The sequence below is a fragment of the Podarcis bocagei genome, assembly GCF_964188305.1.
Source record: "Podarcis bocagei genome assembly, chromosome: 8".
Lineage (NCBI taxonomy): Eukaryota > Metazoa > Chordata > Lepidosauria > Squamata > Lacertidae > Podarcis > Podarcis bocagei.
Window position 1 is genome coordinate 39209645 of NC_138133.1, and position 22118 is coordinate 39231762.

Below are 22118 nucleotides of genomic sequence, written 5' to 3' on the forward strand. Positions count from 1 at the left end.
TTGTAATTCTGAAAGAGTCACTCTTACTTAATGAAGAGACACAAGGACTGCTTTCTTTAAGTAGCAAAATGTTTTGTTTGATTAAACGTTAATGAGATTTAGGCAAATAATGACCGCTAGTTATTTATATTCAATTGACCGGCTATTTCATTATTGCAAATTAGGATTCTGATGTCTGAAAAGTTTATGGCACATTGCATCTGACAAGATTGCCCACCAAAACAAAGTCACCACTGGAAGAATTGTGTATCTAAGGTTGCAGGTCTAACCACACTTTTATGTAATCATCTTCATCCAAGCACATTTATCAGGATTTAGTAGTAAATTTACATGGCATTTACTTCCATGTAAGCCTGCTGAAGTTAGCACCCAATGGTTTTGAGAGGTCTATTGCATACAGAATATTATGGAAAACTCCCACCCTGCTTTCTTGTTCTACAGCCAAACTCCACTCCTGAAGGTATATGGGAGGTATAGTCCTTGTTCTTGGTGCAAAATGCCTGGATTGAGGCCAATATGTTTTTGGACCAGGTCTGTGGTCCCTTATCCTATGGGCAAGTCCTTGGTCCTAATTTTCACATTTTGTGGCACATTTAAACAGCTTACACAATGTGACCTACTTATGAAGCATGAGGAAATAACTTGCACAAGTCACGATACAGAGGTTTCTGAGTTTGGAATGTACCCTGCTCACAAAGGTTGATAAGACTCTGCCCCCTCATCATACATGACAGCATTCATGCAAAACGTCCACTTGCATAAACTTCCAAATGTGCAAGTCAGATGCGGCAGGTACTATAGCTCAACCGGTTTCCTGGATGTGCTTGTATAGAAGCTTGTAAAGGGGCTTGGATGTTCATTCAGAGAGTCTTCAGTGTACTCCACCATACTCTCGCCTTAACATTTTAGATGGGAGCAATATCAAGGCTAGCATGGGCCAAGCAATCTATATAACCAGAAGTATGATGACAGTGAGAGTTCTCATACTTAGGGATGGGGGGGAATTTGGTTTGTATACCACCTTCACCTACTGTTAATTTGCACTTCTCAAGGTAATACACAATCTGAAATGCAGCTCTCCTTAAATATCTGATTTTGCATTGTGGCTCTCTAACCAAAATGGTCACTACATAGTCAACGTCATCCAACCTCCCCCTCAAACTTTGTGCAAACAAGTTAGGATAAATGCTCAATAAATGGGTCATCTGGAAGCAAGCTAAGGTACCTGAGTTTGATGGCATTCTACTGCAATTTGGGGGTGGATATTTATGATAGGGTATACATTTCACTCACATTCTCTTTGTTTCATTTAATATGTGTATTAGTCAAACAAAGTTGTAGAGGACAAGCTTTGGCCTGTAACTATATTACTAGCTTCTGTCTTGTTTTATGACATAAAAATCTAACATCAAAGAATCCTGTCTGGGAAATGCCCATACTCACTGGCTTCAAAGAGCCAAAACTGGTTTTTTGGTGGGGTTTTTTTGTGCACCGGAAACTCTTCTATGGTATTGTGCATGCCTACATAGCAAATCAGTAGAAAGCTCCAGGCAGCATTTCAACCAGCTCACAGCACAACAGTAGGTCCCTATGAATTCAGTGCAGCTTCCTCTTGGGTAAATGTGTATAGGATTTCAGCTGCAGTTTCCTTGTGAGCAGATGGTACAAAAAGCTTATGGTGGTTTTGTATGGCTAGTCTTCATTCAGCACCATTCCTTCAAAAGCAACAATATACCTTTGCTGCTTCCAGAAAACTGAATATTGGTAGGACACCACAGCAGACTTCGTTATGTAGTTTGTAAGAAAACAGGTGAGAGAAACCTGTCTTTTGGCTTTAACACCAAGGAAAGCCTTGGTGCTCTTCCTACAAAAGAAATTCCTTACACATAGATAATTGCCTTGTTAGGAAGAAAACTAACCTCTTTTGGTAACTGAACATTCAGTTATGTGATTCCTCACAATAGTAAAGGCTAGCACAAGTTTACATTCTTATGTCCTGTTTTGTGCGGATAAAGCCTTGACCACACAATATCTTACTGGCCCGATTCAATTTTTCCTCATTCTCCACCCCTCACCCCCTGTTTCTGTGTTACACACATTCTCAGCAGAATCCTCTTCCCGAACCCAATGTGCCACATTTCAGGCTCCAAGAACATCAAGTAACCATCCTTATGCTTCAGCCAAGAACCTTTTAACTGTAAAGATATACAGCAGCCTGAAAAACAGTTATGTTTTCAACTTTGAACAGATGGAACTGTGATAATATTGAAGAAATCATTGAAGGAGAAAGCAGTTTTAGACGTAATAACATCCCAGAGCTGAAGCATTAGGTTAGAAAGAAGAAAAGAACTGTCTGCCTTAACATGTCAGAGAGCAGCTAATTTCAAAGTTGAGTTGTCAAAATTCTCCATGCTTACAGTTTGTCTACAAGTAGTAATTGGAGACAAAGTGAACCTTACTCTGATGGGAACAAATCTACCCCACATCTCCAAAATATGTCTCCTCTTAACAGATTTGCACCAAACGTCACAGAGAATAGGGTTTACTTCCAGTGAATTAAAATATAGAAGATGGTACATTTTCCTCAAAGTAAGGGAAGGGAAGGTTCCTCTAAATTTAAGGATGTGCAATTTGTACAGAATGCCAAGTATCAGTTCATCCAAATCTGTAAGAAGACATCTAGTGTCTCTCCCCTCTCCCAGTAAAATAAATCCTGGAAGTATTTCCCCCACAAAAATATTAAATGACAAAATGATTGTGACACTAAAAGGTGGCATTGAAATCAGGTGTTCCATTTGACTGGTAGGGCTACAGTTTCTCAAGAGTCATTTCTATGTCTCAAGTGAAATGGCTGCTGAGAAAAATCTATTCATGGTGGAACTAAAGTGGTCATGACAGCTTATCCTTAGTTTATCATTCACAGCTGGTGAACTAAACGAATTTATGCCAAGTAAGCTCTTCTAACCAAGTAACAAAATAAGGAGATAATTGCAAAAGAAGCTAAAGCCTTTCACAGTTTGATGCAAACATATTAAATGGTGTGACTGACCTTATGTAATACCATAACTGAACTCATAAATTTCAGCAAACATATTCTTTAAAGCAATCAAATATCTGGGCAGCTACAAATTCCACAGCAAGAAAGCAAACAGTTCTTCTCTTGCTTCAACATCAGTGGTGAGTCTGGCTTACCAATGCTTGGATTCTAAAATAAAATTCTGGCACATTTTATGAGCTTCAGTAGGAACTTGAGTGAAACCTCACCCTAACCACTGTAGCTTTGCATGTATGATAGGCTTGGGGTTGTTTTATTAGGAGTATAAATGCCACTAGATGGAACTGAATTTGGCTGAGAGAACATCAAAAAACTTTGATGACGATTGTCTGTCTCTCAACAGAACAACAGAACTTACTGAAAATCCACTTGTGATGGAAGGTAACTACATTTGAGCTTTAATGTTACAATCTTAAATGTTTGTTTTGTCATAATATTAATAGAAAATTGACATGGCATTGTGGTTTGTAAGTTTAATATCTGGAACAGCAGTTGGACGCTAATTGAATAGGATGCTGAGTTGCTGAGTTATTTGTTGGTGCAGCTATTGTGTCAATAGTAAAGGTACAGGGAAATTAAAATTGCTAGCATGAACCAGACTATTGGTCCATTTAGCTCAAGTTAACTGGATGTGCTAAGGAAACTCAAAAGAAATAATGATGGCATTTGTTTTCCCCTTCTTTGAACACGGAGGTTCTGTTTCTGGCTGTTGCAGCGAATTGTCTGATGGACAGGTGAACATACAGAAAGTTTAAGAAAATATGCAGATTGCTTCTGTTACATAATTAGGTTGTCATTATTCACATCCTTATCCCATTCTGTATGTATAGCTCAACATTTAGCAGTCATAATATTTTATATTGTTCTGATGGCTTTTTATATTATATTTTTAATGGGTGGTTTCCCATGTTGTTACTGTGCAGATGGAAGGCATCCATCAGTGGAATGGGAAGGAATGCAATTTTGGGTTATATCCCTTGCCCCAACGGCCCCCTCATGCTTTTCTCTAAATCTGCTCTACAGTGTTAGTGAAGTCCAACTTTATGGAGAAGATCTGGCAAGATTGGGGGGGGGGGGCTTGCAAAACAAAAAAACCCAACCCCCTTTCCCATTTCATCAGCAGAACAGCACTAGATTTCATCCTTTGCATATTTTATCAATGCCATCAACTGCTTTAGCACTTCTGCATTGAAAAAGGTCCATAATCATAATAATAGCAATAATAATTCAGGCTGTGTATCTGGCAAGAAGAAAAATCCTGTTAATGTGTCAGTTTGCTCATTTGTTATATTCTGCTTCTGTAGGAAATCTGAGATCTAGGCAGCCTGTGAGAAGTGGGGGGGGGGGTAGGAGTTGTTATGCTGTCCAGAGCAGCAGTAACAGCATAATAATAATTAAATCTAAGATGGCAGAGAAAAAGTGATGAAAGCCAAGGTGCTAAAATGAGCACAAAGACAACATATAGCACCCAGTATGGGGGAACCAGCTGTGTTGCCCTAAATCTGGTTATGTTTGTATAATCAGAGGCAATAGGCTGTGTTTCCATCTAGTACGGATACTTTTAAAGGAAATAAAATATTGTCTTCTAGTGAATGGAAGCCAAAGTTAGGTGGCATGAGAGACATCATCACTACAGTGTGACATTGAATCAGTACTATTAGAAGCACAGCTCTAAGATCAGAATTTGCTAATGTCTTGCAGTGCATGGCAAATAAGAACTTTATATACTAAGCTGTGCATGTAAATCCATGATTAACCTGCAGTGTCCCTTACATTGACATCACGATTGATTTCATCAGAGCCTTTCCAGACTCATGCAGAGCAGTTACACAAGAAAACTAATCGTTCTGTACAAAGGGTTGCAAACCTGACATTACACAGTATTAGTAGAAGAAGATCAAAGCTGGTTAAGCTTTGCACCTGAGGAGTGTGAAAGTGTAAAACTCTGTCTCCTGCCATCTTTCCTTTTTTTAAGCAGCCCTTGAAATGCACATGGAGCAGAGCAGCATATTGCATACATTTGTTCAAAGAATTTCTAAGATAGAAAACACACACCCATAGGCACAGAGATATAGCTACATAACTTCTAGATGGAGTGTTCTAGCAGCTTAAACCATGACAAGGGTGAGGAACCTGAGGGCCCTCAGATGTTCTAGGACCAATAGTCAGGGATGATGGGAATTGTAGTCCAATAATCTCTGGAGGACCCTGAGTGGATGTGAAACATAGTTAAAATATGATGTATGCTGACATTAAATTGTACACTCTAGAGGAGAAGACTCCCCTTGGGAAGCTGTGATGCTTTTTATCTCTCAAAACATTATAGTATTATGCACCTTCTTCTAACAGTCAATGAATAACAGCATGTTCCTGAGGGAACAGTCTTAATGGTATGTTGCAGCAGAGACAGCACCTTTAGGCGACATCTTATGGTATCTAAAAGATAATAAATTTATTGCAGCATAATCTTTTGTGGGCACCTTAATCAGAAGCGTGATGTAGTCCTCTAAGGAAGCAGACAGTGCACTTCAGTGTTGTTTAATTACTTCTGTTGCTAAACTTGGATGGCTTATACAAAGCCTCAAAACTTTGTTTAAAAATATGTTAACACTAAGCTCCACAAAAATTCATAAACAAAAGGTAATAAGTGTTGTATATAATAAATTCCTCGTGGAAAAACTATATAAAAGATAATGAAATCCATTTTAATCTTCTGGAGCAACCTTTCAGTGCAAGAAAAGAGAGCATTCTCTTTCATTTGTCAACACCTCAGTTTTTGTTTGGTGATTCAAATGACAATTTTGAAAAATGCTAATAGCCACATGTAGAGAAAGGGGCTGGGGAGGAGACAGATGGACAGACAGGTGTGTTTGTTTGTGTGTGTGTTTGTCACAGCAAAAGCATAGAATGGAACCTTGTGTTCCTTCAAAGAAGCATTTGGGTTCCATTATATGCTTTAACTTAATTGATTCAAGATGTACCTTATGGTGCCCAGCATACCCCCCCCCCCCAGGAATAATTGTGTGGATTACAATAGGATGTGGAAATCAGAAAAAGGGACTTTTTCATTAAGGATAATAACATGTCTATTCCTTGCAGTTTGAAAATGATTAAAAGAGACATATGAAACTAACTCAGAAACAAAAATGTGTGCATATTTATTGCTTTCCTTAGCCTTCTTCACATCTTCAAAAGTGTGGCTTGTCAATGTGTCACAGTGAATGGGTTTGTGGCAGCTCTCCTCCCTGTACAATGTTTTGGTTGGACCTGGATACACAAAGCTGGTGCTCATATATACTCATATGTTATGCAGGGTCTGTACATGTGCCTGGTTATGAAGGCATGAAAAAACATTTTTCTGAAAAGATTATTGTGGGGGGTGGGGCTGGTTTCAATTTTTAATTTGCTGCAGACTAAGTACAACATCCTAATAAAAACTGGTATGTTAATCACATTCAACTCAGAAATTTTAATTAACCACCACTGTCTTGTTGCTGATGTGCTTCTCAGGTTCACATCAGAGCTAAACAAAACTATGGTACACTATTGGGTTGGACTCAGAAGTTCCTTGCATAAGAAGACAGATATGTTTGTTCTTCCTGAAGTTCCCCTAACCGTCAGAATCAGTGTTCAGAGAATATTAGAGCCCCACACTATTTATGGAGCAGTGGAGGAGAGATTGGAAGCCCCATATCACTCATGGTGCTGCTAAGTTGGGGGGGGGGGATTTTAAAAATTATTTTAAATATTCATTAATCGGTCCCATCATTATTTGTTTTCCTGCAGTCCTTGAGGTGAAAAATGTAGACCTAAACTGTGCTCAGAACTGCAGCAACCACCACACACAGTTTTTTAGTTCTAATAAACTAATTGTGAGAAGAGGCCAGCTGTTTGGGTTCTATGTGCATTTCCAAAACCGGGAATGGGATGATGACAAGGACAAGATCACATTCACGGTGGCAACAGGTAATTCTTTTATATGATGACAAACGTGCTCCATAAAGTCACTAGAGGTCTTATGTTAAAAGCTTTAGTGTTTAGGGAGAACTTCTGTTTACTGTATTCCTAATGGTTAAGTACCACCGATTTAGAGCTTTTGTTACAATCAGGTGGTATGTGACTTTTGTTAAATAAAATGTATCATACAGGATTGATGATCTTTGAGCTACTTCATACCTACTTTCTCTGCATTAGCTGATGTTGGCAGTTATGTCAAAGCGTCGTATTCATAGAGGTCTGCAGAGCTTTTTCTGTCAAATGAGAACACTGAATGAACATGAAAAAAATTCATTTTCATGGAACTATTCATAGAATTCCCTTCATACACTTTGCCAACAGTAGATGGCTCACACAGATAGATAACCCTTCTGAATATTTCAGTAAGCCCAAAACAACCTGTGTGTTGACTTGGGGAGCTTTAGCCTATGCTTGTTTACTCAAAGTAAGTTTCTGTGATTTCAGACAAGGTTACTCCCAAGTAAAGAGGCATAGGATTGTTATTGCATTGAATATATGGGGTGAAATTGCAAAAAAACCCACCGCAAAACAAAAACGAAACCAAACCACCCAAATATATATTTATAAAATTGCATGCAGTTATTAGAAAAAAATGAAAAGAACATACCCTACTTACTTTCAGAATTTAGTAAAAAGAGATCCTTACATATTGTATCATGTTCATTCGTTGATCTTCATAGGACCTTAATTCTAAAGATACGAATCTTTGCTCATCTTTGGAAGCCAGCCATTCTCTTCATTCATTCTCCTATGCTTCTTGGAAGTTCAGCATCATATTAATCTCACAAATCCTATATAACATTTTGCATCTTTATTCTTTCACCAACAATTGTAAATAAGTTTAGGCAAAACAGTTCTTGTGTTCACTTCCTTTTTGAACAACTTTCTTGAACAGGTCCGAAACCGTGCGAATCTCTCGGAACAAAGAGCATCTTTCCTTTAGGGCAATCTCCAAATCAAAGCCACTGGAATGCTTGCTACAAACTCCATAATGAACAAAGCCTCTATGTCAGTCTGTTCCCTCCCGCCAGTGCCTGTATTGGATGCTACACTCTGAATATGTGTCTAGTGTCATGTGAACACTCAAGCACCCAACATCTGGGAGACTTTTATGTTCTTTTCAACCCTTGGTGTTCTGGTAAGAATCAATAAGAAACTCCTTGTCTGGATAGTCTTGCTAAGCAAGTGCCTGCAGACACAGACAATTTGTGAGAATGTGTATTTCTGTAGTAGTAGTAGTAGTAGTAGTAGTAGTAGTAGTAGTAGTGAGGAAAGACTTTTGGGTTGAGTAAAGAAACATATATAAAAGCAGATATTAGGCTTGGGGGTACGTGGGATGTTAACACATCACATGCTTGTACACAGAAACAAATATACTGTATTAGCACACTTAAGGTAGTATCATACGATTAATGAAACTCTGGAAATGGTATTAGACTTTTTTGTATTTAATTGTTATTATTTTTTCCAATACGAAATAAACATTTTACAAACTTATTAATATCCAATGGCTTCCCTTCTTCTCTTTCCATGGTTCATTTTAAATATCTTCCATTCCTGCATATTTAACTCTAACCATTCAAGTCAGTTTTCCTTTTTTACACCATTCAAACATTAATTACACTGTTGAATTTATCTTAAAGCCATCAGCGTTTTCAGTTGTGTACAATTATCTTTCATATACTGTATTCAGTAAACATTTCCCACTCTTCTTTAAATATATGTCCTTCTTGCTCTCTTTTTCTATGTGTTAGACCTGCAAGTTCTGCATATCCCAACATCTTAAGTTGCCAGTCCACTTTGTCTGGGACCTCGCTCATTTTTCACTTTTGGGCTAACAAAACACGGGCCTGGTATTACACATATTTTTAACAAACCATTCCTTAAACTGTAGCTATTGAAAGCAGTACTGCAAAGCAGCCATTTTGTTTATCCATTATTTGATGGATTCATTTGCAGCATGTAGATCCAAATTGGTTTGCCATATTTAAAGCATGCTTGATATTAGAGGCTTGTCCCAAAGGTATGATAATAAAGGGTCATTTACATATGCATCAAAATGATCTCATCACAGCTGAATGCATGAACTGCCTGTACTGGAAAAAATATAAAAAAATTCCTTCCAGTGGCACCTTAAAGACCAACTAAGTTAGTTCTTGGTATGAGCTTTCGTGTGCATGCACACTTCTTCAGATACACTGAAACAGAACTTCTGTTTCAGTGTATCTGAAGAACTTCTGTTTCTTGGTATGAGCTTTCGTGTGCATGCACACTTCTTCAGATACACTGAAACAGAAGTTCTGTTTCAGTGTATCTGAAGAAGTGTGCATGCACACGAAAGCTCATACCAAGAACTAACTTAGTTGGTCTTTAAGGTGCCACTGGAAGGAATTTTTTTATTTTGACTATGGCAGACCAACACGGCTACCTATCTGTAACTGGAAAAAATATAAATCTCATGCCTGATCTGTTATGTCAGAGCTGGTGTAAATTTTATGAAAATTCTGCCCTTGATATTGGAACTTGTTCAGAGACCTTGTCTATATTGTTTTCTCAGATGACCCTGTGTATTTAGACAATCAAGCTCACAGAGCAGAGTATGTCCTGAATGAGCATGGGATTGTATTCCAGGGGCTTCCCAAACACGTAACTTCTCATCCATGGTATTTTGGACAGGTAAATGCAAGATTATGGCTCTTGAATGTATTATGAGTTTCACCTTAGTCTTTAGATTAGATTAATTATACTCTTGGACACAAATTGTCTATGGAAAAAGAGATGTACATAAAGTGCTTTCTATCCAATGGCTGTAGCCAGTGTTGCATATTTAAAAGTAAAATTCCACCCCTTGCCTCAGCACCCTGTGGGGGAGAACTGCCTGAACTGCCCTAAATCAATTGCTGCTTCATTATTTCCTTAAAATGAAATAATAACCTTCACTGAAGCTTTGCAGCATGTACATTCATTTACATTTTAATCATTATTTGCCAAACCAGTTCAGTTAGAAGTTTCATTGGGGGGCGGGTGGAATTTATTGGTTGTTAGCTCTAATGCAAAGCCATCCTGTTCACATTTCAAAAATGGCACTAACTCAACAAAGACACCCCTTTGACTTCAAAAGCAAAGTGAGAAGCAGTTATTTCTACTTATATTTAGTTAATCTACATTTCCTGGTGTCAGCTGCATTTATTTATTTATTTATTATTGCCTGACGTTTCCAGTTCTACAGATTCCTGGCAGTCCAGTAGTTCTCTGCTATAACAGGGAAATTTTTGTTCTGAATATTTGTGTCACAAATGGCTTCAAAATGAGTGCTCATATTTTGTGTGTTTAGTTCCAAGATGGCATTCTGGATATCTGTCTGAAAATTCTGGACACAAGTACAAACTTCCTTCGTGATCCTGGCATGGATTATTCCTGTCGCAATGATCCCGTGTACATCAGCAGGGTGTTGAACAGTATGGTAAAGTTTGAGTACAGGACGTTTAATTGACTCCTTGTGGATATATTTGCCTATAACCACCCCTGGCATTGGTTTGCCTCTGTCTCTCCAGTCATTACTAGAGGCTGGCTCATCACATATCTGTCAGCAGGCACAACCCCAGAGAAATTCCTAGGGAATGTGTGTTTGGCTTATGTATATTGCTAAATTGCCCACTGATAGTCAGCTTTGCAAACATAACTGTGCCTGTCTTTGTTAAGGTGGGGGAAATGGTTGTTATGATGACTGGAGAACAGTAGTACATCTCTTAAATGACAGCTCCCTGGCCCTGATAAATATCTCTTAAATCCCTGGCACCAATAAGAACTGCAACAAATGTTTATATATAAATATATATGAAAAATCACCCACCACCATCATCTTTAATAAGAAGCAGATGAATTTCTATTCCTAATAGTTTTCTGCTATGTTTCAGAAACCCATCTGACTTCTCCTAGACACTAGGCATTTGGTGTTGTTGGTTCCATGCTGTGGAATGCTGTTCCAAAAGAGATTTGGCAGGGATCCTTGCTGGCAATTTTCTAATATCTCTCAAAGTTCTTTTTATGCTACCTGGCCTATTCAGTTGTTTAGTTGCCACCCAAGATGGGCCAGTCATTTTTATGATTGTTTTGCATTGCTTTTATGGTATCTTAGTTTTGCACCTGTATGTATCTTTATGCACTGCATTGATATTTTATATGAGTGGGTACTTTGTAAATATTTTTATATTAAAAAAACAACAACAGGATTCTGGATGGTAGGATTAGAATCAAAGAGATGAAAGTGATGAAATAATATAAAATCTCACCCTACAAAGGGAGGTTTCAGGATGGGGGAGGGAAGAGAGAGAAGAATATGGCCTGCAATTCATGTACCCAGTGCTTCAGTATTGCTAAATGTAAGGACATATTAGTAACTGGATGAGGATCATTGGTAGTCCTATGGAAATATTTCTGAGCATTCTATCCACAGAATATAATAACAATATTTTTTTAAAAAGAGGTACGCATTGCTATTTATTTTTAATTTCCCTGGAGTTTTTCTAAACAACTCTTAGTCACATTTAATTTCTTCACAGAAACACACATAAAAAATCATGTGCATGCAGATGATGTATTGCGTACCAGGGTAATCTTAAATTCACTAACTGTGGAGTGGGGTCAGAGCACCATGTGCCATTGCCCACCGTAAAGGGACCACCATTACTTGTTCTGATACTTCAGGCTGAATATAGCAACTGAATGTGATCCAAACTCTGTTTTCTCTTTGTCTCACCCCCCTTTAAAAAAAAGCCTGTACAATTTCAACTGGGATTTGCTTATTTTAATCTTGTAAAACAACATGTAGATGACTGTAAATATTTATATAAATGTCCATCTTTTCATGGCCAAAAGCAGAGAGCAATGGCCTCTGAAAAACGGTATGCCTACTGTATAGTATAATAAGAACTGAGCAGGTGAATTTGTGCTTTAAACTATTGCATTTACATGCATCTCTCCCAGGTCAAGATTAATTGTTTCAGGTATATGTTAGTCACATCCTGTTGCCTTTTATGATAGGGATGATCATTGTGCATGAAGTGATGTATGCTGATTCCGTGGAATGTTCAAGCTAGGTATGGCAAGGATATTACTCTTGAGCACTGAGCACCATCACCTTTCTTTTTTCAGATCTGTTGCCATAAGAAGAAAAGCATTCTGAAACTTCCACCCAGTAATAACTACTTGCAGGGACACAATCCTTTAATGTGGAATGGAAGTGCCCCTATCCTCCGCCAGTGGTTTCAGAGCAAGTGCAAGCCTGTCAAATATGGGTACTGCGGGACTTTTGCTTCGGTCATGTGTACAGGTAGGGGGCATGAATGGTCCTAACAGAAAAATGCTTTCTCAGATGCAGATGGCAACTACTAAATTCAACAAAAAGTTAAATGGCGTCTGTTTGGTGTGATGTAATGTCAGATAAAGAACTATCCCCCCCTAAAAAAAATAATGCTAGTTATTAAAAATGTACAGAGTAGAAAGGCTGAAATTCTACTATTTCTACATAGCTCATGTCAGTTGGTAGAGCATGAGATTCTTAGTCTCAGGGTTGTGCGTTCAAGCCCCACATTGGGCAAAAGATTATTGAATTGCAGAGGGCTGGAGTAGATGAGCCTTGCGGTCCTTTCCAACTCAAGTATTCAATGATTCTACTATTTCTATCCATACATGAACATTTAGTAAAGAACAAAAAACCAAGCCAGAGAGTATAGCAACATTATAAGGAGGAGAGGAAGTATAATAACATATGACATTTTGGAATTCAGGAGGGTAGTCTTCTCAAGGAATGGTGTGAGACTGAATTGTCCTAGTATTTGGTATGCAGTGCTCCCCATCATGCCCAGGAACATAGGAAGTGCTGTCTGTCAAGTCAGAACACTGGTCCATATGGCTCAGTATTGTTGTTGACATGAACTGATAGCAGGTCTCCTGCATTTCAAACAGTCAGTCAGTCAAATTTATTGCTTATAGCCAAAGGCTGCTGCAATGTATACAATATCATTCAATAGAATATATACTAATTTGATACACAAAAACATTTATATTGTCAAAACATGACCTAATCTGCACAAAGCTACAGAAACTCCTCAATATACACATTGAAACATTAGACAATAAAATTTATAAGCTAAAATCACATAAAATAGACAATTATGTACAAAGTTTAGTGAGAAAAATACAGCTTGGTGTAGATGGGGTCAAATAAATTCATCTCCTTTACAGTTGATAGCTATCTCGGCTATATAATTTTTTTCTAATTTTCCTGGCAGCAGTTGCAAAAAGTGCTACACATACTTATCAATGACTGCAAGGAGATATAGAATCATGTCAGAAGGATTCTGGCCAGGGGACCTTATCGTTATAGGTGTCAAAAACCGTTCTCTTGCTTTAGTATATAAGGGGCAGCGGAAGATATAATGCATAAGGTCCTCTAATTCAGGGACATTTCAAACAGGGCTTTCTCCCTACACTTCTCTGGAGATGTCAAGGATCAAATAGTTTTACATAAAAAGTATGTGCTCTACCACTGAGCTGTGGCTTTCCCTAAGCACAAGCATGCTTGAAACATCATGGCTATTTCTGAGCAGAACATTAGTGTGCAGATTCCACGTGCTCCCAAAATGTACTGACTTTAGCATGATAACTGCATGTTCAAAGCTTCTCTCTAAAGCAGGGAATCAGGAATAGCCCGATTTGCAGTAGTTAAATTAACCTCATTAGATGGCAGATTTTGGTACCTCTAAAGGCCACAGGTTACTGGCCACTAGGGTACTCCTGGCATTGGGTTTGGATGAATCCTGAGACAAAGCAGAATGCCTTGGAGTTATTTTGAGCTTGTCAATGGCAAAGTAGGTTATCTGCTGAAAGCAAAAGGAATGTTTTTTAGCGTTCCATAGCCAGTGGGGGATGATAGAAAAAGTGAAAGCAAAGACCAGGAAGAACTTCATTTATTTACTAGCTGCATTTGAAAACTTTTACAGGAAATATTCAAATAATATAAAAAGACTGTGAAAATTAGATTTACATTAAACAGGATAAAGATGAATGAATTGTTGAAGCAAACTGGGAAATTAACTGTAAGATGTGCTGAATATTATTGGCCATTTATACTAGATAAAAGTAGACAGTAAAAAAAGTCTGCCATATACAGAAATGTCTGGGGTTACAGAAACACATTGCCAAAGCTGCAATAGTCTATTTTCTGTCCTGATGTTATAAAACCATCTGTGCTGCTGACATATGCTGCTGGTTAGATTGTCAAGTAAATATACAGAAACCAGGGTGAAGCGAATTCTTACTACAAAAGCCTTAGAATCCATTTACAAATATGTCACTGGGTCATATCATTTCCTAACACATTGGCTGTTCATAATAGAGGTAACATAGTAATCTGAGACTGTGTACAACCCATACATTTAAAACACATTACTTTCACCAAAACATCCTGGGAATTGTAGTTTGTTAAGGATGCTAGGTACTGTAGCTCTGTGAAGGATAAATTACTGTTTCCGGGATTCTTTGAGGGAAGCAATGTGATTTAAATGTATGATGCATAAACAGACTAATGTTAAATAGTTCTCCACAAACAGGATTGAAGCCAAGATGGGCCAATGAGAAGTAAGAAGAAGGTATCTGCATGATATGAAGTAGTTCAAACTTTAAAAACAAAGGGGGCAAAAATAACTCAATGGCCATGCTCAGTGACGTTTAACAGTCATAGGAAGTTGAGTTTCAGTTAGAAAAGAAAACCAGAAAATTGAGAAGGAAACAACTGAATTACCCTGCTTGAGCCCTTATTAGGTTAGCCAATATTGTGTCATTCAGGAACTCATTGACCATGAGGTATGACAATGATGGGACACCACATTGTGATGACACCTCATTGGCTACTCTTGGCTTACAACATCCTGGAAGAGGGCAGACTGGCTGAAACACTGAACATGAGCAAACCTGTTAGGGGCTGAGCCTGTGTTGCAGTGGTATATATGTGTTAAAAGAGTCATACTCTTCCAACTATAGATACACGTGTCTAGGGTTTCCTTGGAAATAACACATGCAATTTGATAAGCAGGTGGTTTGTTGCCTGAACTACCAAAGTCTATGTAGCCTGAGTACTTATGGGCTTTGTTGCAAATAGTTACGTGGTTTTTGCTGAGTTAGGAAGGCAAGTTTTCTATCTCAGTGTGTGCAGAACATATAATATCAGTGTTTGGGTATTTCATCTGTTTACAGTTATGAGATGTTTGGGAATCCCAAGCAGAGTCGTCACCGGCTTCTATTGCGCTTTGAATGCTGTTGATCCTCTCACCGTCCAGGAGGTTTATGACTATACAGGCAAAACTTTAAGTGGCAAAGAACACATCTGGTAAGTGAGCAACAACAGAGATGTTGAAGAATAAAATCAGAGAATTGGAGAAGCTTCAGCATGAGAGTGACCAAGGATTCACAAGTATGGCTTATGATAACTGCACTTATGATGATGTCCACTATATCAGCTACAGTCTCCATTGTAAAGTAATAAAAACATTCATTTTCTTTAAAAGCAGTTACTTTCTTGGAGCCCTAATGTCAAATTAAAATTCTAAAGAAATAATTGTAAATACAAAAGCATTATCTAAATGATACTCAATCTTTGTACTCGCATTCCATACAACATGGGATCTTTTATCGTAAATCATTACTGAATGATCAGGTTTCTTCAGAATTAGCTTTGTATTTTGACACAGGAAGTGTCTGAATTTCTGTATTCTACAGGGTACATCATTGCTGGAATGAATCTTGGATGGCCCGAAAAGACATAAACCAAGCTATGAGTGACTGGCAATATCTGGATCCGACACCTATAGAAACTAGTAAAGGTAAATGAAGCCTCTTTCACAGGGCTTTTTTTCATCCCAAACTCACTGGAACTCAGTTTTGGCACCTCTCGGGTGGGCTCCATTGCCATTATAAGAGAACAAGGGAGGCATTTATGGTGAGTTCTGGCACCTCTTTTTCTAGAAAAAGAGCACTGCTCTTTCCCAATCTAGAGATAATCATGTGTAAGAAGGCACTGCAAATTATTAGTAACCTGCAAATAATAACTGATGGACAAAGAGAAAAGAGCTGGATATTATCTCCTTTAGTATGACAGATTGTAATATGCCTCTTCCTCTAAACTCTGAAGTGCTGGTGAGGCTGCATCAGTAGGCATTAGTAGGCTGCATTAGTAGGCCCCCGTCCTCATGGAAGGTGTCCAACCTGTAGCTGCACTGTAGGTACCATATGGTCTGGAACTCAGCAGCATGGGAAGGGTTAGTGCTTCAGTGGCTTCCAATACGAGTATTAGTCCCACAAATTGAATTTGTCTCATACCAACAGCAAAAACAGGAGATTTAGCAAAGCAGTCATATATGGCTGGTATTAAGCTTGGCAGGTAATAAGCTGCACGACTACGTTAGACTGCAAACATGATAGCCATTTCCCAGTGTGGATAACCAGTATGGTGTCCCTCAGATGTTGTGGATGCTGGCTGGAGCTGATGGGAGTTGGAATCCACCAATATATGGAGAGTACCATTTTGGTTATTCATGCTACAAACTTTCATAGCAGGTCCTTCCTTCCTTCCTTCCTTCCTTCCTTCCTTCCTTCCTTCCTTCCTTCCTTCCTTCCTTTGGATGAAGCTGGATTCTCAGGGATTGTTAGCTGTATTGTTAAGATAAATACAGATTCTTAAAGTTTAGGCTAGTGATCAATCAGACTACCATTGAACAACATGTTTGTCTTTGTATACCATAGGATCAGTGTGCAGTGGCCCTATCTGGGTCAAAAGCATCAGAGATGGAGATGTGGATACTGATTCTGATGGCCCTCGTGTATTTTGTATGCTAAATGCAAGGAGTACAGCCTGGGTTTCTCAAGGTAGAGGCAAGAAGACAAAACTGCACTGCGATATCTGGCCTTGTGGGCAATGCATCAGCACCAAGAGTGTTGGCGGAGATTTGCGTGAGGATGTCACTGATGCTTACAAGCATGAATTAGGTAATGACCAATTTTAATGAGAATAACTGAAGTTTAACATGTTGATATAGTAAAGTGAAAAGTGATCATTGGAGATATGTTATTTGCCCCCAACCAGGTTCTCTGCAAGAGAAAAAAGCCTTCTATAAAGCTTGCAGAAAAATCAGTTCTCAATACCTCAATGCTCCCAATTCCGAAATCGACAAAGATATAGCATCCCAGAGAAACAAAACTTTGAAAGACACTGGGGTGACAATGAAATTTAAGATGGCTAATTGTCCCCTTTATGGTCAAGATGTTCAAATAAAGTGGATGCTTGAAAACTTGTCGAATGAGGCTAAAGACAGGAAATTCAACCTTTGTGCTCAGGGAATGATATATAATGGCTGTTCACTGGATCCAATCTGGAAAGACTGTGTGCATGTTACACTTGGCCCCAAAGAAGGTAAGTCTTAACTATTTATTTAACTTATTTATATATACTGTCTTAATGCAGCATATTAAAATAAAAATATATTACAAGGCCCAGGGACAATTAAATAAAAATTCATCTGACACTCAACATTTTGGTGTACAGCAGGCATGTTTTGGGACTACAACTCCCATCATCTAGCTAACAGGACCAGTGGACAGGGATGATGGGAATTGTAGTCCCAAAACATCTAGAGGGCCAAGTTTGGCCATGCCTGGTGTACAGCAACCCCCTGCTGCCTCAGTTTAATTAGCCAAAAGCCTGGAAGAAGACACATGTTTTTGCCTGGTACCAAAAGATATGTTATGAAGGTGCCAGGCAGTCCTCCCTGGGGAAAGATTTCCACAAGCATTCCATGAACACGATGCTACAATCAAGCAGCCTCTTACCTATCTCGTATCAGAGGTAGGAGTACCTGGAAAGACACACTGAGATTTTTGTAATGCAGCACCCAAATGTATGCTTGGAGATCAAATGAGGATTCAAATTTAGATAATTTGAAATCATGCATTTGGGCCTGTCTGCCATTTGGTGACATTTACTGAGTGCTATTAAGATATAAAGTGGAAAACAGCATTGCACTCCCACAAATTAGCTGTACGTTCTGGTAATATAGATTTCACTTGGAAAACATGAACATGCAAAAACTGCTTTGGAATTGCATGTAAAACACTCTCAGATTTTCTCTTTGTTTCATCAAATAGCTGTATCAGATCTAGAGAATGTTCCCCATCTAACACTCTGATCCTATAATCATTACTTGGAAAGAAATCCTACTAATTTAAAGAATTTACATTTATGCAACTCTGCTTAGGCTGCAATTTATGACAGAGTCATCCATCCTTTATACAGCAGGCAGTAGACCCACTTGTTCTACATTATTGACAATCATTTAATAATCTATCACTTGAACATTTAGATTTGGTTCTGTAAGTGATAACATGTTTCACAAAATAACCTTCCTCAGACTGGTGCTCTCTAAAGTACGATTCCCATAAGACATCTTGGATGACAGTAATTGTTTTCAGAAACATCTGGAAGACATCAGGTTGCAGAAAGCTCAAGTGATTTGACTTTTATGTTGTTGTTTATGTTTCTCTTGTCACAATTTCCCTGAAAATGACTCACTGATGAGACTCAAGCCAACCCTTAGAATGGAGAGGAATTCCTGAAATTCTCTAGAATGGAAGTTCTGACTCTAAAAAGTATGTTCAATACATTTTGCCTTGCAGTGAAGACGATCAAGATAGAGATACCCTATGAAAGTTATGGGTCACACCTTTGTGATTATAATATTATGAGGGTAGCAGCTGTCTCAATGCCAGAGCCTAAGGGAGAAATCATGATGGTGGAGAGAGATATCCTGATTGACAGCCTTCCCATTGAGATAAAGGTAAAGACCATTTGGCCCTTACAGTGAACAAGCAATGGCAGTCTCAGACATTTCGGCAAGAGGATAACTGAAATCATGAGGATAACTGAAGTCAATATCTGTTTACCTTGGAGGAGAGAGCATAAAAGATTATAATATTTTTGTGGCATTTGCTTATTTTTAATTTGTAATGTCTTCATGGTGCTAAATAGTTCATATTTCAATATTGTGTGAACTGCTCAGAAGTCTTTATTGACTGATGGGGAATGGTCAGCAAATGGTCTAAATTACACACACACACACACAGAAGAAAATCATACCAAACAGCAGATCTGCTATTCCACATCATATCCCTATACTGTCGGATCCCCTTCATCTGTGTGTGAAGCTCCAAATCTTTTGTGTGTGTGTACACAAACACAAACCCACAGAGAATAGTAGTGGCTTATGTGGTGTGGCAGAACTATGAAATTACCCTCTTGCCAGTATTGCTACACCTTACCTGAATGGGGATGGGACAAGGCAGAAGCCATGCAGTGAACCAGCAAGAGCACCAATTCACGCTACCTATCTTTACTCTGTACCAGCACTATCAAGGTAGCTCTACCTCACAACACTGGCTGCTTACCCGCCATACACCTCCCTTTAGCTGGAGAGTGTGGAATCCAATTCTCTTTCCTAAGATGCCTTTTCCATTCTAAACATGCAAGATATATCACTACATCAAGATACCATTTCCTAACATCTCCTGCAAAAACTCACCAATTGACCATTAAGGATGATTACCCAGTAATATACCTAATGGTCAGCATTAGCAATATACTAATTAGTATAACAATGTAAAAACAAGTTAAAAAAATAAAAAATAGTCTAGTAGCACCTTAGAGACCAACTAAGTAAAAGGTGCTACTAGACTATTTTTTATTTTTTTATAATTTTTATAATTTTAAAATTTATTTCAACTGCGTCAGACTAACACGGCTACCTACCTGAATGTAAAAACAAGTGCTCATTTTTTCCAAATAGGTTTTAAACTACCCGAAATTGAATGCACCATGTTCAGCTGAAGTCACCTTCTCTAATCCCCTCAAAGAAGATCTCAAGAACTGTGTGCTGCACTTGGAGGGTTATGGACTGTTTGGTGAGCCGATCGCTACTGAGTAAGTTAAGCCACAGTTTTGGTTTGCATCTACCTTGAGGTTATCTGTGGTTCCTGTTTCCACCTTCACTCTTGCTGTCAGCTATGAAGTTCCACACTGTAGCTTTAATGACAATGTTCACTGAGCATCCCATGCATTTAAAGCACATGATTTCCCCCAAGGAATTATGGGAATTGTAGTTCACCCCTCACAGGGCTACAGTTCGTAGCACCTTTAACACACTATGATTCTCAGAATTGCTTGAGGGGGGGGGGTCATGTGTTTTAAATGTAGTGTGTAATGTTGTTTGTGACATCCTGTAGTCAAAGAGGTCAACTCATCAATCAACCAAAGGTGGTTTGCCTAAATCATTGCATGTACAAATATCATCACATGCACCATCTCTCCTTTATCTCTTCTGCAGACTGGGAACACTGGCCGCTAATCACAAGGCACAAACATGTGTTGAGTTTATTCCATATATGAATGGCAAACACCGATTCATTGCCAATGTCAGCTGCAACAAGTTCTGTAACTGCAAAGGATATGCCAACGTAGACATGGGGAATCCCCCACCAACCTCTGGAGAAGGAGGAGCATAAGTAATACAAGAGGGAAAACACTGAATCTGTAAATAATAAAGACATGTTTTGTAGTTCTATCATAAGGAGTTGGATAATCCCAAGGTGTATGGTTTGTATCTTATATGTATCTCATAGAACAAAAGAACTTTTTAGGCTACCCTAAATGTCAAAGGCCACTTCACAAAACTCTACTGACCATTCCAGAAATGTGTTTTGACAATTGCTGGATCATTATTTGCTCAAATACAATTTGCAATTTTTCCTGAGAATACTGAGATATTTCCACATTCTGGAACTGACTTGTAACATATAAAATTACACATGTATTTGAAAGATGGTTATACCGTAAATCCAGACATTCTTTAAGATTCTAGATTCCAGTGATGGAGCAGGGTATAGTTTGATATATTTGTATTCTTGCATATATTCTAAATGCCCTTCTACTGATGTCAAGCTATATATATTTTAAATGCCCTTCTACTGATGTCAAGCTATATAGCAAACCCAACTGAAGTAAATGGGAATTTACCATGAATTATGAAGTATTGTATCCCTTGCTAGCTCTACTTCACAATTTTACATTAAAATGTTATGTTCAGGGTCTCGGAGATACACAAAGTTCAGAGGAGAAGATCTAAGACACACAGAGCTCTCAACTTGGAGCTTTGCACAAATACAAGTAGGTTAGTATTATTCCTGTGATCACCTTCCACAGTCACATTGAAGACATTTGTAGCTTTGGCTTTTGAGTTGCTGAATCTCTAATTGTACAATCACCGGAATGGAAATGATACCTGCTGCTAGGAATCACAGGTAGACAGAGTGCTGTTGCGCTCATATACAGCTTGCAGGCTTCCCACAGGCATTCCACCGGCCACTGTGAGAACAAGATACTGCGGAAGAAGTTATTCATGTATGCTACAATGGTGGCTAGGATCTTACTAGCCCAAAAATGGATGGATGACAAGATACCAACGGAGTAAGAAAGTTAAACTTATGGAATACACAGAAATGGCGAAACTTACAGGTAGACTTATAGACAATGACAATAGGGACTTGAAAAAAGACTGGGAACCGTTTATGTTGTATCTACAGAAACATTGTAAAGAATGAACTCACTAGCAGGGTTTGAGTAAACACAACTAAGAAAACAAGTGTAAAGGTTAAGAAACAATAATATGCAAATTAATCAAGTGTAAGATGTAATTTGAAAGAAAATGATAAGAATTAAGAGTATTTAGCAAGATTATAAAAAAGAAGATTAAAAATTAAGCAGAAGTAGCACATATTTAAAGAACCAGGAGGGGAAGTTGAGGGAAGTCGCAAGGTAGAGGGAGTTCTATTTTCTTCTTCTTTTTTCTTTTTCTTTTATATGATAAATGTGTTGAATGTTAAATTGTAAAATCAAATAAAAATTTATATATATATATAAAAGAGAACAGGATACTGGACTAGA

General features: G+C 38.3%; 2 protein-coding genes across 2 annotated transcripts in view; one reads left to right on the forward strand and one right to left on the reverse strand.

Moving 5' to 3' along the window:
- CCDC102B (coiled-coil domain containing 102B) overlaps positions 1-22118 on the reverse strand; it is a 604790-nt gene that overhangs the window by 151418 nt on the left and 431254 nt on the right. The window lies entirely within an intron of this gene.
- Positions 3404-20739, forward strand: LOC308593315 (protein-glutamine gamma-glutamyltransferase 5-like). The gene is made up of 13 exons (XM_081205599.1): positions 3404-3436; positions 6842-7021; positions 7968-8210; positions 9630-9748; positions 10407-10535; positions 12227-12404; positions 15329-15461; positions 15851-15954; positions 16874-17116; positions 17214-17540; positions 18800-18960; positions 19966-20099; positions 20503-20739. The coding sequence occupies exons 1-13, from the start codon at positions 3430-3432 to the stop codon at positions 20678-20680; spliced, it is 2136 nt and encodes a 711-aa protein (XP_081061725.1). The 5' UTR covers positions 3404-3429; the 3' UTR covers positions 20681-20739.